This window comes from Hyperoodon ampullatus, assembly GCF_949752795.1.
Source record: "Hyperoodon ampullatus genome assembly, chromosome: 2".
Taxonomy (NCBI): domain Eukaryota; kingdom Metazoa; phylum Chordata; class Mammalia; order Artiodactyla; family Ziphiidae; genus Hyperoodon; species Hyperoodon ampullatus.
Genome location: NC_136915.1, coordinates 118,135,365 through 118,149,566, shown reverse-complemented (window position 1 = coordinate 118,149,566; position 14,202 = coordinate 118,135,365). Strand labels below are relative to the sequence as shown.

At 49.9% G+C, this 14,202-nt stretch overlaps 2 protein-coding genes across 4 annotated transcripts in view; one reads left to right on the top strand and one right to left on the bottom strand.

The window, feature by feature from the left end:
* DCAF8 (DDB1 and CUL4 associated factor 8) overlaps window positions 1-5,222 on the top strand; it is a gene marked incomplete at its 5' end in the record, with an annotated part of 29,116 nt that extends 23,894 nt beyond the window's left edge. For 2 of the 3 annotated variants that reach the window (XM_079696842.1, XM_079696840.1), the window contains 3 exons: window positions 2,697-2,816; window positions 3,216-3,332; window positions 3,959-5,222. In XM_079696842.1, coding sequence (XP_079552968.1) covers window positions 2,697-2,816; window positions 3,216-3,332; window positions 3,959-4,075 — 354 coding nt within the window. In that variant the 3' untranslated portion in view covers window positions 4,076-5,222. The remainder of the gene's footprint in view (window positions 1-2,696; window positions 2,817-3,215; window positions 3,333-3,958) is intronic. The other variant, XM_079696841.1, reaches the window with a different exon arrangement.
* A 3,084-nt stretch (window positions 5,223-8,306) lies between these two features.
* Window positions 8,307-14,202, bottom strand: part of PEA15 (proliferation and apoptosis adaptor protein 15) — a gene marked incomplete at its 3' end in the record, with an annotated part of 7,287 nt that continues 1,391 nt past the window's right edge. The window contains exons 2-4 of the mRNA XM_079696948.1: window positions 10,083-10,256; window positions 8,525-8,680; window positions 8,307-8,371 (exon numbers count right to left, since the gene is read on the bottom strand). Of these exons, the coding sequence (XP_079553074.1) occupies window positions 8,307-8,371; window positions 8,525-8,680; window positions 10,083-10,254 (393 nt within the window). The 5' untranslated portion in view covers window positions 10,255-10,256. The remainder of the gene's footprint in view (window positions 8,372-8,524; window positions 8,681-10,082; window positions 10,257-14,202) is intronic.

The window sequence follows — 14,202 nt, the reverse complement described above, 5'->3', positions numbered from 1 at the left end:
TTCATTCCTCCTAAGCTGTGGGGAGCTACAAAGAACCCAGCCATCTCTTGATGAGGTTTATCCAGAGCGGTTTTAGAGTTTAGAATGGTTCATTGCAGTTGGGATTTCTTCTTGTGTGTCTCTTGTCCTGGTGTGAGGCTATTTCAGACTTTCTTCTGGTTTCCTCTAAATTTTGGGGACCTGGGACCAGTATAGACCCAAAGCTTCTATGGCTTGAATATAAGTGGAGAAGAGTCTGGAACTTGAAGGTGTGTCTCACTGTTGCCTGTTTCATTTCCTACTTTTCCATAGGTCTTCTTCTATCATTGTAGTGAACAAACCCAAAACACTGGAGTCTTAGTGAGAATTCTGCAGTAGGCATGTAGTCATAAGAAAGTCAAAAGGGGCCAGTGAGTCTTTTATTGATCATAACCTATTGTCTTGCATTCCATTCTAGAGAGATGCAGGGCTGAATGCCCTCCCCCAGGCCAGCACTTGTCTGTGGTCCAGGATCGCTCTACAGGCCAATCTCCTTTTAGCTTAGCCAGTGTCAGGGTTTGATGATTAATCCAGGTGCTCAGGTTGGGAGGGCATTTGTGTGGGATGGGTGGACCCCAGGCCTGAGTTTTAGTGGTCATAAGAGTGAGGTACTAGAACAAGAAAGAGGTATAAAGACTGCACCCTGCAGTGAGATTCCTGGCTTGTTGCCTCTGTGTAAGCTGAATGATCTATGTGGTCCTCACTTGGCTCCTTCTGATTTTTTGTGCTAACCTCCAAGCAGTGGGGTCACCAGCGCCAGCCTGAATGCAGACTATATCATTAAGTAGACTGTTAGAACCAGAAGGGATCTTTAAAATTCTCATCCACCTTGCCCGGGTCTCTCGATTCTGTTTTTGGCTCAAACTCTAGTCCTTTCATTGTTTGCATTCGGGGCAAGGGTGGGGGATGATGTCAATCCTTAGTCTCCCAAAAGCACTTTGCTCCTTTATCCCATCCCCTGCATCCCTCAGCCCAGTCGTCTAAGGCCAGAGCTCTTTTCTCTGCTCAGGCATTACTGACAGGATAAGTCCTGGCATGCAGACAGGTTGGGTGAAGTGACCAGGTATTCTGGCCCAGAAGCTCTCTGTTGGCTTCCCCTGCAAGCTCCAACTCAGGTACTATATGTAACTTACTCTCTTGCCATTGGCTTTGTCCTTAGTCTTAAGTTCCAAGGAATTTCTCCCCTGTGCCTTTTTATTTTGCTGACTTGTCAAGCACAGCTAGGTCAGAGTTTAGAAGGGTAGCAAGGGCTTATCTGGAGATGGGTGAACGAGTTCAAGTTTGTATGTGTTAAGTTGTCACATATCTTTTGATAATATTTTCTGGCAGTGGAGTTTTTCTCTCCAGTGCCACCTCTGCTCCAGATGCTGGAACCTCTTCCACACTGCCTAAAAGAGCCCAAATATAAACTTTGTAATGAGCTGGTATGTGGAATAAAAGAAGAAAGAAGGGAAATGTGGTTTCTGCTTTACTCTTAGACTCAGACTTAGCTTCAGTGTTTTCTGAGAATTTATTTGTAAAATGGAAGACAAAGAAGATTGGAAGTCTGTATGTCAGTTTTATTTTCCATGCTGACCCTGGCTTCCCATCAGCTGCTCTCTGCATGTGCAGGCGAGGCAGAGAAGGTTGGTCCAGAGAGAACTAAGAGGCTGTTTGCCAGGGGTTGTTTCCTTGGACTGTACTGCAGCTGCAAGACGGGGTGGGGTGGGGTGAGGTGAGGAGTGGCTAGGACCACACCTTCTTCCTTCTGGATGCTTTTGCCATCTATTCCTCATCTGACTAAAAGCCCAAAAATGCTTTAGCAGCTAGATCTGGGACCAGCTCTTCCGGTGGGGGTGGTAGCTGCCCTGCTCTGCCAAGAAGGCTGATGTTTCCAAGTCAGACAGCAGGGGGCATGGGTGCCTTTGGAAAGAAGGAGGCTGCCTAAGCCAGAAGATCTTCGCCTCGGCTGCTGTAGTTCATTCCTCCTGCTCAGTGAATATATCCAGAGGGTGGCTGAGCTTGAGGCTGTGGGTGCCCCAGGAAGCTGACTCACTGTACCGTGCTGTCCTATAGCTGAGCCTGTTGTGCTTTCATGGCAGGCAGCAGAATGCTGTCTCCTGGGGTGTGCAGGGTTCTCAAGCAGATATGTGTCTCCACTACCCTACTACTCTTCAGGCTCAGCCTCTTCCCAGCCTATGCCTTCTTCCAGTTCTTGTAAACAGTGGAATGTAATTGTTCTCTGAGTCTTCTCTGGGGGCTCAGCAGCAGCTGCTGCTTTCTTCATTTTTAAAAATGTATTTGCCACTTGGTGAAAGCCACTGAGATGTTTTTTTCCAGGCTGGGGCAAGTTGGAGCTTTGGAAGCTGGAGAGAATGAGGTCATCTGAACCTCACTGCCTTTTTGTGAAGCCAGCAGTAGGCTTGGCCAGCCACCCGCCCACCCCTAGAGCTATGTCTGAGGATGAGGCCACCCCTACCTAAACCTAGGAAGTGAGAGATAGGCCTGGTCTTATACCCAGTCTGTGTCCAGTGTTACCCCGAGGGCCCTTTGGCCTAGGCTTATGATGGGTGGGCCTGTCTTCCCAGCAGCTGTCTTAACTTTTATCAAGGACAGTTGTTTGGTTCAAGGTGAGTAGTGGGTTTTAAACCGTATTGCCACATACCCCTGAGCCTATGTTTTCCTTTACTCCTGACCAGGTAAACTGTCTTGAGCCCCACCCCCACCTGCCTGTGCTGGCAACCAGTGGCCTAGACCATGATGTCAAGATCTGGGCACCCACAGCTGAAACTTCCACTGAACTTACAGGGTTAAAGGATGTAAGTAGCTGACTATAGATTTCTTCTTTCTGCTTATCCACATACTGTTAGGAGTTTTCATTGTCATAGGAAGGAATAACTTGCTGTAGTTCTTTAAAGGCACTGCTGTAACACTCTCCCCCACATTCCTGTCATTGCCTCTCTAGGAACAGTCCCAGTCCAGGGGTCCAGGGTGCAGCTTTGAAGTGCATCTAGTTCATGGTAGAGGGGACATCTTTAGGAAGAATCATCCATCTTCTCAGTGGATGAACCTGGGGCATCCTTTCTTAATCGAATCCAGCTATACTCCAGCTCAGTAGTTTCTAAGGGAAGATTTTACTGGGCTAGAACACCAGTCTTTTCTGATCAGGTCCAGGGTTCCTATTCATTACCCACTTCCCCAACCCTTTTTGGTTCCAGGTGATTAAGAAGAACAAGCGGGAACGGGATGAAGATAGCTTACACCACACCGACCTATTTGATAGCCACATGCTCTGGTTCCTCATGCATCACTTGAGACAAAGACGCCATCACCGGGTAAGCTGGAGTGGGAAGTGAGCTCCCAAGGGCAGTGACCCTCTCAAGAGGGTAAAATGTTCCAGGGCATACTTCTCACTGCTTTAGGAGGAATCAGGTGGAGTTAGTTGGGTTTCCTATCCATTATTCCCCATCCCCATCAAAGCTTTGATGTAGCCTTGGAAGAGCCACTAGCAGAAATAGGTGGTGTCTGCTTTGTGTTCTCCATCACCACGCATGCACAGGGCTGTCTTCAAAAAGGCAAAGGCATGAGGGGTGGGGAAGGAGTTGAGAAGAAATAAGTCGTCTCAGGTGTCTTCTGTTTTTTCTCTTGTGCCAGAAGAGGCCTAGGGCAGGGGTTAGCAAACGGTGGCAGTTTGGGCAAGTGCCTGCTTTTTGTAAATAAAGTTTTATTAGACTACAGCCACACCCATTCATTTATGTGTTGTCTGGCTGCTTTCATGCTATAACAGCAGAGTTGAATAGTTGTGACAGAGATACAGCCCATGAGTCTAAAATATTTACTGTCTGGCCCTTTAAGAAAAATTCTGCCGACCCCTGGCCTAGAGCATGTAAATTATAGCTAAGATCTAACAGGCTTGTCCTTGTTCCAGGGAAATTACTAATAAGCCTTTCCCATCCTACAGCGCTGGCGAGAACCTGGGGTTGGGGCCACAGACGCAGACTCGGATGAGTCTCCCAGCTCCTCAGATACATCGGACGAGGAGGAGGGCTCTGACCGGGTGCAGTGCATGCCATCCTGAGGCCTCGTACCCAGGAGGGGCAGGCTGGGGCTGCCAACCCGATCCTGCCTGGGCAGCCCTTTCCTGTCCCAGGCTCTAACATTCAGCAGAAACGCACTTTGGACTTTTTTGCTTTAGATTTAAAAAAAAAAGAAAAAGAAAAAAAAGAAAAAAAAAAAAGACATCCCAGGAGGACAAGCCAGAGGGGAGCAAACCTACAGAGTATCTAGAAGTGGGAATTGAGCCCTGGAATGGGGTTCCATGGAGAGGTGCATAGGACTCGGCAGAAATGGCCTCTCCCCAAAGCCTTTTTTTGGGGGGAGGGGGGAGCCTATTTTGTTAACTGGTTTGGGGTAGGGAATGGGGTTTCCTTTTCTTTGATCTCCCTTGTTTCTTGGGTGGGGGGTGGGGGGATAACTGGCTGTTCAGTACCAAGGGGCCAGACTGGGGGTGGTAGAAATGCCACTCTCTCTTTGGTTTAGGTTTTTGACTTTTCTTTATTTTTTAAAATTCTATGACAGTTGCATTCTTCTTCCCCCTGAGCAACCAACCCCATCCCAGGATCCTGTTTTTCTGGGGAGTCCTTAGAGCCCCTAACCATCCCACACTCTTCACTTTCTTTTCCACCCCATTCATTCTCTGTACTTATCACAGTGTTTTGCACTTGATTATGTATCCTTCACTCTCTTCTCTTCATCCCATCACCCCCTCAGTAGGTCTGGTGAGGGAGGTTGGGGGGAGGTGGGAGGAGGGACAGAAGTGGAAGAATAGGAAGGTGGTTACCTCTTCTGTTACTTAAAAAAAAAAAAAAAAAGTTGTTTGGTGGCAGCAATCCCCCTGTCCCTATCACTGTTAGAGGCCTAATTTTATATCTATAAATATATTAAAAAGCAAGTCAAAATTGGATGTATCACGTTAAAATTATTGTTGAAGGTTAAATACCTATATATTCTCTATGACTGCAATAAAGGGACTTACAGGAGAGAGTGAGTGAGAGTAATGATGTGGAGGTATCACCTGGGGTCAGCCTACCCTCTGTGCATGGCTACTGGAGATTAGGGAGATTAACCCTTATGTTTTAGGAGGCTCAAGAATGGAAGGATCCTGAATTCTGCCCTTTCCTGCTTTCCTACCATGGTTTCAGGGTTGGGAAGCCCCTTTCATCTCTTTGCTCCAGATATCCTACCTCTGCTTAAGTCTTGTGGAGGTTCCCAGGATGGCTCTGCTAACCAGAGACTGGCTCATCTTCAAAACTTGACTGAACTGTGACTTCAGGAAGGGTTCTGCGACTGCAGACCGTCTCTCCTAATACTGTGTGTGACAGAAGAAACACTCACTCTTACCTTTAGCTGCTTGATTCTTTAAACTATCCAACTCCACACCAACTCCCTTCCTAATGGAAGAGTATAGGGAAAGACCTCCTCGGTTTGACTTTATACCTTGTCCACCTTTTCCTATCTTGGGATTGGAGGACAAGTCATTAATCTAAGGATTGAGTAAGGTGGATGGGGCTCAGACACCTATTGTATCACTGGTCACTAATTACGAAAGTCCCAGTTGAATTCTTGCCCTTAACTGCTTTTGCTGCTATTTCTTTGCCCCCAAGCAGGAATTCTGCATCCTGGGACAGTCAGATTCTACTAGAACAGGCCAGGAAGGAAGGGAGGAGTGAAAGGGTGGAATTCCCAGATACTGCTTCCTCCTGCCCCTTTTCCTAGCAGCTCTCAGACCAGATGTTAGCTGCTATACTTCCTCCCTGAGGTAGTGAATGTGTGGTGACTGTGAGTGGTCTGTGTTCTTATTGCTGGTGGGGTGAAGGAGTGGGCTGAAACCATGCACTCTGGAATTTGTTGTGTATTTTCTCTCAGTAAAGCCTTTTTTTTTTTTTTTTTTTTTTTTTCCCTGACTGCTGCTGTGTGTGTGATATGTGAGCCATTCATTCATGATGGGCTATTTTTGTTCCTTTCAGTATAGGTGCCTGGCCCTGGTCTTACTACAATTTTAGGAAGTCCAGTCTGGGATATCCATGTTTCCAGTGGTTGGGCTCCAGTGGGAGACTGTATAAGTGGAATAGGCCCCACAGTTCAGTGATACGTAGAAAATGAGAGAGGGTAGAGATCCTACTAGGGGTATTTTCCTGGCCTCTGTTCCAGGCTGCAGTTAAGGATTTGGGAGTAAATTTTGCTCTCCCTCCCCAGTCATCCAAAGGCTTAAAAATCCCGGTCATTCACACAAATTTAGAATCAGTTAGGTACAGTACAATCAATCACCTTTATTCCAGGGTTAGAACAAGGCCGTGCACACTGCAGACAGAGGAGCACAGGATAGGGGCAATCTCACAGCAGTATAGGGGGCGGGAGGGCAGGTTAGTCTTTTTAGATTATTTTGCCTTACAGAGAAATTGCTAGACTCCGCTGAAAATGACCCTGTCTCCCTTCTCCCATCTCATCCTCTTCTCTCTTCAAAGGAAGGCTCTTTATATATTCCCTCCCTCCACCCCCTTTCTCTCTCAGACTTGTTCTCACATAACATATCCTGGCTTGGAAGGATAATTCCTGCTCATTTCCCCCCTCCCAATTCTACAAGTATCTCTCTCTCCTTGAGGGAGAAGCCAGACAGGACTGGGGAAACTTGGGAAGGTCCTTTAAGGCAAAACTGGAGTACTCGAGGTGTATGTGTTAAGGCAGGTGTCCGCAGCAGTGGCCAGAGGGGACAGGTAGGTTGGGCTGGGCTAGGCTAGGATTAGAGGGTGCTCTCCAACCAGTCTGGCTTCTTCCCTCTTCCAGTAGCCAGCTCTCCCCTCCACTAAAGTTTTGCTCCCACATCCTAGAAGCTCCTAGCTTAAACTTTCTCTAAATAGCCTCTTGAGATTGCATGTGAATTTAGTTTAAAAAAGTTTTTTTTTGTTTTGACTATGTAGCAATTTGACTCTGCCACTCCCTTCACTGTGGCATTCCCCTTCCACCCCCGTCCTGGCCTAGACAATAAGTTAATGCCAGACACCACAAAAAAGGGCAGACATGGCAGTGCGGGTTTAATATACATATATGTAGAATATATATGTACACACAGTTAGCACGGTCAGGGTGGGGATGGCTATCTTGGGACAGGCAGGAGGCTGGGGTCACTGTACTCTAGTGATTTGGCTAGGAGGCGTTCACAAGCCCAAGGTGCCAGGATATTGAGGGAGAGGGGTTACCGAGTCCCCTCCTGGACTGAATTGGGGATCAGTGCAACGGAAAACACTGTAGTTAGCTTCTTCCCTTCTTTCTGGCTTGGGGGAGAGGGAGTTCTAGATCATGGAGAGAGGGAAGGTTGCCTGCGATAACCACGTTGGGACTCTGTTAAAGTGGGAGCAGGATTGGAGTTAAAACCTAAGGATCTCGATTCCCCAACCTCCTCAGGTTCAGGGGACTCCTGTGCAACAGTCTGAGTAGGAATAAAGGAGTGGAACAGGGAACTCCTCTCTGCCTTCATCCCCACTCAGGCTCAGTGATGGGGCATGTTCCCAGCACAGTCTCTCCAGAGTAGAGGTGGGTGGGGGGTATCTAATGCTGGGTTCTCCATGGGGTTTGAACTTTGGGGCCAGGGAAGGATCCAGTGATCCTCTCTCTTTAGGTCCCTGGCTTATACCCACCATAGGCCCATGAGAGGGGAGCAAAAAGGGACCTGCTGGTGCCCAGGCCCTCCAACCTGAGGAACTACTGGAAACTGAACTCCTCAGCCAGTCCAGCTTTGGGGTACAAACACAAACTCTGGCTTTTCTTTGCCCCTTCCAGGTGGGGGTTGAGTAGCCTCTTCATCTTCCCTCTCACTGCTTTTCATTAGATTCACCCACCTCTCCCATGCCTCACTCCTACCTCGCCGCCTCACTGTAGGAAAATACAGGCCCTTTTCTGCTCCCACACTTTAGAGAGGTGGGGGATGAGTGGAGGAAAGGGAAGTAGGAGGAATGTGCCTATTTCTATTTGCATAGAAATAGCCCCCAACTCCCCCTAGAGTGGGGAAACTGAGCTCCCCCACCCCCAGCCCCTGACCCCCATCCCCTCACAAGGAGGAGGAACTAGGTGAGCTAGACATATAGACAGACAGCCAGAGCGTGCGCACACGCACACACACGCGCACAGTAAGGGGGTTAGGACCAGGTTAGTAAGTGGGTAGATGGGGGGGTGCCCTTGCCCCCTCCCCTGGAGGATGGGGGAAGAGAATGGTCTGATGAAGGTCCAACCTTCTTCCTCTTCCTCCCCCTTGCTCAGGCTTTCTTCGGTGGAGGAGCCAATTTGATGATCTCTTCCTCAGAGGGCTGCCGGATAATGTCTGGGGGCAAAAAGGGATGTGTCCAGGGACAGAAGTCATGGGAGGCAGCAGGCAGGCTAACTGATCATAAGCCTCTGTTCTCCCAGAATTAAAGTATTCCACAGATAATCCATGGGAAGGGCAGAGGTACATATTAAAGGCATGGCCTCTTACCTTTGTACTTCTTGGCACTGGGGATACGGGTTAGCTTGGTGTCCAGCTCATCTTCCTCAGAGATCTTCAGAACACGGGTTCTGTAGTCAACCACCATAGTGAGTAGGTCAGGACGGCGGGAGATCTCAAAGATGTGCTCGATATAAGAGAGGTTGTCTGGAGGAAGGCAGGAGACTGAGGGTCAAAGCTAGGCTGTAGAGGTCAGCTTCCCCTACACTGCTGGATTAGGCTTCAGAAACCAAGACTGAGTTGCTCACATTGGTTACTGGAGGAGGCAACACTGGAAGAAGAGGGGCAACTAAGCCAGGAAAAGAAAGCTAAAGCACCAAAAAACAGTACAGAGAACTATTCCCAGGAAGGGCAGATCATTGATGAGTGAAGTTTCTAGATTACAGATTTAGAATGAGGGATTTAGGTTAAATAGCAGGTTCCACATTGAGTGGAGGGGAGAATAGAAAAATTAACCGGGCTTCCAAATACCCAACATCCACGCTGTCCCTCTTTCACTTTTCCTCCAAGCAAGCATCAGAATTTCCCAGCAGCACATGTGGGACCAGAAGGGTGGGATCTGTAGACAACCCAGGAGAGATTCTGGGCCTAGTGAGAAGGGTAATTCTGAATGAGAAGGCACAGACATGACCAGAGGGATGATGTCCATGGGTTGGCCAGTTCTAGGAGATTGCAGATGCCTTCTTGCCTGGCTCCTCCCCTCTACTGCAGCAGTCCCCTAAGTCAGCGGTCCCCAACCTTTTTAGCACCAGGGACCGGTTTCGTGGAAGACAATTTTTCAATGGACAGGGTGGTGGTGGGGGGGCGGTGCGTGGGATGGTTCAAGCTGTAATTCGAGCAATGGGGAGCGAGCAGTAGATGAAGCTTCGCTCACTCGCGCCCACTCCTCACCTCTTGCTGTGCGGCCCGGTTCCTAACAGGACCGCTAGGGACCCCTGTCCGAAGTGTGGCATGTCCTCCTTCAGCCTCCCTCCCTCCATTCCATGCTACAGATTAGTATCTCTGAAGCACCTTCAGGTCACTCACCTCACCTATCAAATGCCCTGTCACTCAAGGCCCTCCACAACACAGTCTTAACTTACCTTTCCAGCCACTTCTAAACATACTATGTTCCTCTGCCTAGCATGTCCTCCTTTGGATCCTGCCTTTGAAATCCCACTTGCCCTTCAGGGCCATCTTAAATACCAGTTCCTCCCCACAGCCCTTTCCAGAGCAATGGTCTCTAAAAGTGAATAAGAAAATGTTAGAATTTGTGGTTTTAAGTTTTATCATCACTTTTAAGTTCTATTTTAATGTTTTATTATATATATGATTATAGCACAGTAGGATCTGAGTAACATTTTTTGCTGAATATTTTTACTGAGAAGGGCACCGTGAAGAATGTAAAGACCACTGCCCTAGAGCCCCTCCACTCTCTTAGAGCACCCCTCTTATCCTGCCTTGTCAGAAAGGAGTGCACTTTGTATAGGAGCTCTGAGCTCATTTCTATTTGCTGAATGAACTGAGCCTGAACAGCTGATGGTAGGATGCCTGTGTCCCCCTCCCCGACCTTTGTCCAGCTTGTTGTGGCTCTCCAGGAAGCTAAACCAGGCACTGCCAGTAGTGATCTCCTCGCTCTTCTCACTGGGGATGTCCTCCTTGCAGGCTGACTTGAGCTGTTCCAGATCTTCAAGGGTGATGTTGTTGGTCAGGTCCTGGAGGAGGGTCCCGTACTCGGCCATGACTGGCATTGCGGGGAACAAAGGGAGAGGAGGCTGAGCTTGAGGTTCACGGTTTGGTTCACTCACTGGCCCTACCCACCTCTCCTCTACCCTACCAGGCAAGTGCCTGGAACACAGAGGTTGGGGAGGCTGGGACTGGAGGGAGAAAAGGAAGACCTAAGGGAGGTAGGAGTAGACAGGAAGAAACTGGGAAGCTAGGGGCCAGGCTGGAGTCTAGAGTGAAAAGTCACACCTCCTTCTCCCCAACATCTTTTTTCTTCCTTTTCCCCCCCTCTAACAGTAACCCTGGCAACAGCTCCCCGACTGAGGAGGCGGTTACCATAGCAACCTGCTCCCGACTTTCTCACCCGCTGTCTCCAAGTTCCCCCCCAGAATCGCCCCGCCCACCTGCAACCCCTCCCCCCGTCAAACAAAACAAAACACACCAAAACGACGACCAGGGAGAGGCTTGCTGTGGCAGTGAGAAGCTAAAGAGAAGGGGCTGGGGGAGGTTGATTGGAGCTCATGTTCTAGCTTCCATTCTTTCCCAGAAGCAAAGGGGGTCCCTCACTTCAACTCCCCACCACCCCACTAATGACTCATTTTGGATAGATGCCTAGTTGCCTGGTCAAATTGTCCCCTGGCCCCTCCATGCTCAGCCCTGTATTCAGTCATTAGGTCTCGGGATGGGGGTGGGGAGGGTGAAGCAATAGGCTACCCCCACCTTTGCGGAGCCCATTTTCTCCCTTGATTGCTGCTGGGCCTCTACACAGCCCTTTCTCCTAGCCTTTGTGCTATGCCTACAGCCCCCGCGCCCAAGAATACCAAGCGGCTGGCTCTGGCCCCCTGCCCAGTTCCCAGGCTGGCTGGGTGGCAGGGAGAAGGGGTTCAGATGCAGCTTTGGGAAAGTCTGGCAGGAAGGGGGCCGCCACTTCTGCCTGCATCAACATCCGGCTGGCACTACCTTCAGCGTGACCTCCCACAAGGGGCTGGGGAAGGCTGGATCTCATCTAGGCCTTCACCACATTCCTCTTCTATGAAGATTTTTAGGTGAAAAGGGAGAGGACACTCAAGGCCCTCCTTCCACTAAGATAGCAACTGTGGCTAAGACAGGAAGAAAGAAGGTCAGACCTTAGAAAGAACTTTCTGGATTTGATAAAATGTGAAACTCTAGTGGTGAGTTTTAAAAAGGGGCTTTTTTCCCCCACAATGACTATATATTTCTTTTATAATTGGAAAAATAAAGCATTTTAAAAAGTAAATTATGGCATAAACACTCTGTGGCTAGACAAAGGGGTGGGGCAAGTAGCTAGATGACCTTGTACTTGACAGACTGCCCACAAATTACCCCAACAATGGGCTGGGAATATAGCAGAAAGGGACTAGTTGACACACCCCATATTCCTTATTTCCACCTACATGCAGGGAAACTGAGGGAGAGAAGCATGCACCCAGGAGGCCCCATTCCCAGCCCCCTACTTGGACCAGAACAAACAAGCCTCCCTTGGTGGCAGGCACTGTGACACAAACACACAATAAGCCAGGCAGCAGGGCCAGCATGAGCCCCACAAGAAACAGGCACTTATACACATGCTCACTTGCACACCCAGGTGCAACCAGACAGAGGGCCCAGCGGTGGCCCTACCAGGCTGGGCCAGAAACAATGCTCTCTGACTGTCAGCACCAGGAACCGTCTCGCCTTGAAATCTAGGTCACAGCAGCAGGCTCTGGAGCTCAGCGCCCCCCCGCCCCCGATAATCCAAGGACAGAAAAGGTGGGGGGGGGATGTAGACAAGGGGAATGATGGGGACAGGGTTCAGAGATGGGGATAATAATGGAGGTGGGGCGTGAAGAGAGCTGAAGAGAAAAGGGCAGCATGGGAAGGAGGCAAGATGCCCTCAAGAAGGCTGCCCCAGCCGAGGAGACCCTGCGACCAAGCCCTTAGCTGGAAAATGGGACAGACTTTAGGACCATAGTGCCCTGCTTTCACATAGAAGAAGAGTTTGTAAATACAGAGATCCTGTGGGAGGAGTGTGTGTGTGTGTGTGTATCTCCTGGGAGGAGTTAAGATTTAGGACTCTGAATTGAAAACACAGACTTACAGGGGAGGTGGGCGGGAAGGGATTAATGTGTATTAGACACCCACCCACAAAGGCTGGGGGCGGTGAGTAGGAGCTTTCTGTGAGAGTGAAACAGGTACGAGGAGGCCCCTAAGAGAAATGGGGGTGGGAATGTGTATGTGCCAGAATCCTCTGTATGGATGCTGATCCCTGGGTGTGGGCACAGGTACAGGGAGGAGGCAGTGCTGGTATCTGTGGGTGTGTTTGGATGTTCTGGTAATGGGTGTGTATGTGCCAGCGCTGGATGTGTGGCTTTGAGTGTATGTGGTCTGTGTGTATGTGTCCGACCAGCTGAGAGTATGTGTAAGAAGGCAGATAATCACAGGCTCACATCCAGAGAAAAGAGGAAGGGTAAGGGGAGCCTAGAGAATGGAGGAAGAGAACTGGTGTTGGGAGAGGGAAAGAGACCGAGGCTGCAAATGAGGAATCCTTGGTGGGGGAGGGGCACAGGGAGCACACAGAGTCCAGGATGAGAAGGCTGCAGCCTCAGCTCAGTGGTTACCATGGCAACCTCGGTTCTGGGTGCCCCCCCCCCATTCAGTTGTCAGGACAATGACACCACTGGATAGGAGGGATGTGGGGAGTGGTGAGCAAGAAGAGACAGAAGGGATAGGAGAAAGGCCCGGTAAGGGAGCAGGGAAAGGCAGCCTAGTGTCCTGCCTCCCTGGAGAGATCCCATTTGCCCAGGCCTGGGTGTGGCAGCAGGGGCAAGGGCAGGGGAGTTTGGGGGAAATTTCCTTACTTGGTTCTCAAGCTTCCCTGGTCAACCATTGTCCAGTTGTAGTCTGGCCATGGTAGGTGGGGCTTGGCAGAAGCTTGGCTCCTTCACCCTCCATGTTGCTTTTCTCACCCAAGATTTAGAATTCCATAGGGCCTATAGAGAAGTCTCCTGCCCTCATAGCTCTGAAGAGTCCTCCTGATCTCTGGAACAGTGCAGAGGCTGCCCAGGGAACACCAGGCAGCCTGGGCGGAGGCCACTCTTGGGACAGGATACTTGGGCAGGAACCGGGAACCGGGGCTGAGGCTGCCAGGAAGTCAGTCCCCTTCCCTCCCAGATCATTCTGTGCTCTGCTCACCGCTTCCTCACACCTTCCTTCCTTCCTCCCTCTCCTTCCGAGCTGGCCCCAGGTGGGGCCCTGACAAAAGTCAAACCAACTGAGGATGCTGAGGAAGAGGGGCAGGAGGTAAGGATTATATTCTGACCTTCTAGGGTAGTAGTCGGGAGCATGACAGGTGGGTGCTCCATGGGCCCTGGGGGAGGAAGGGGCGGGCCCTGGGAACACTTTGAGAGCCTAGCAAAATGGAATAACCACCTGTGGAGGAGGTGGTAGCACCAAAAGAATTTCTGTGCATTTGGACATTAATTTATGATTATCCTCTCCCTAGCATTTGGTTCCAAATCCTCAGTAAATTTACGAAGCCTGAGGATTAGGAGGGGCTATTCCTGCCTCCCTCACATCGGCTGCAGCTGCCTGAGGCTGAGGGGAACTGCAAGGACCTGGAGATCCCTGCAGTGGGCAGGAGGCGGCCTGTAGGCACTCAAGTCTGTCAGTCTTGTTGCCTGGGGTTTGGGGTGGGAGGGTGGTAATCACAGCAAAGCAGAGGGCTGGGAAGGGAGAGAGCAGGGTTCCTACTTTAAATTTTATCTGGGCCCCAAATTCAAGCAGTCCTGTAAGTTCGTCCCTAATTATTCCTTTACTATCATACTCAACTGACTTCTTCCCATAGCTTCTATTCAGCTTTCTGGGGGGAGGGTGGGGGGAGGATGCCTTTATTTCTGTAAAGTAGGAAGAAGAGGGTTCTAAGGCTCCAGAGTCAGCCTGGGAATGAGGGGGTGGGATAGGACACC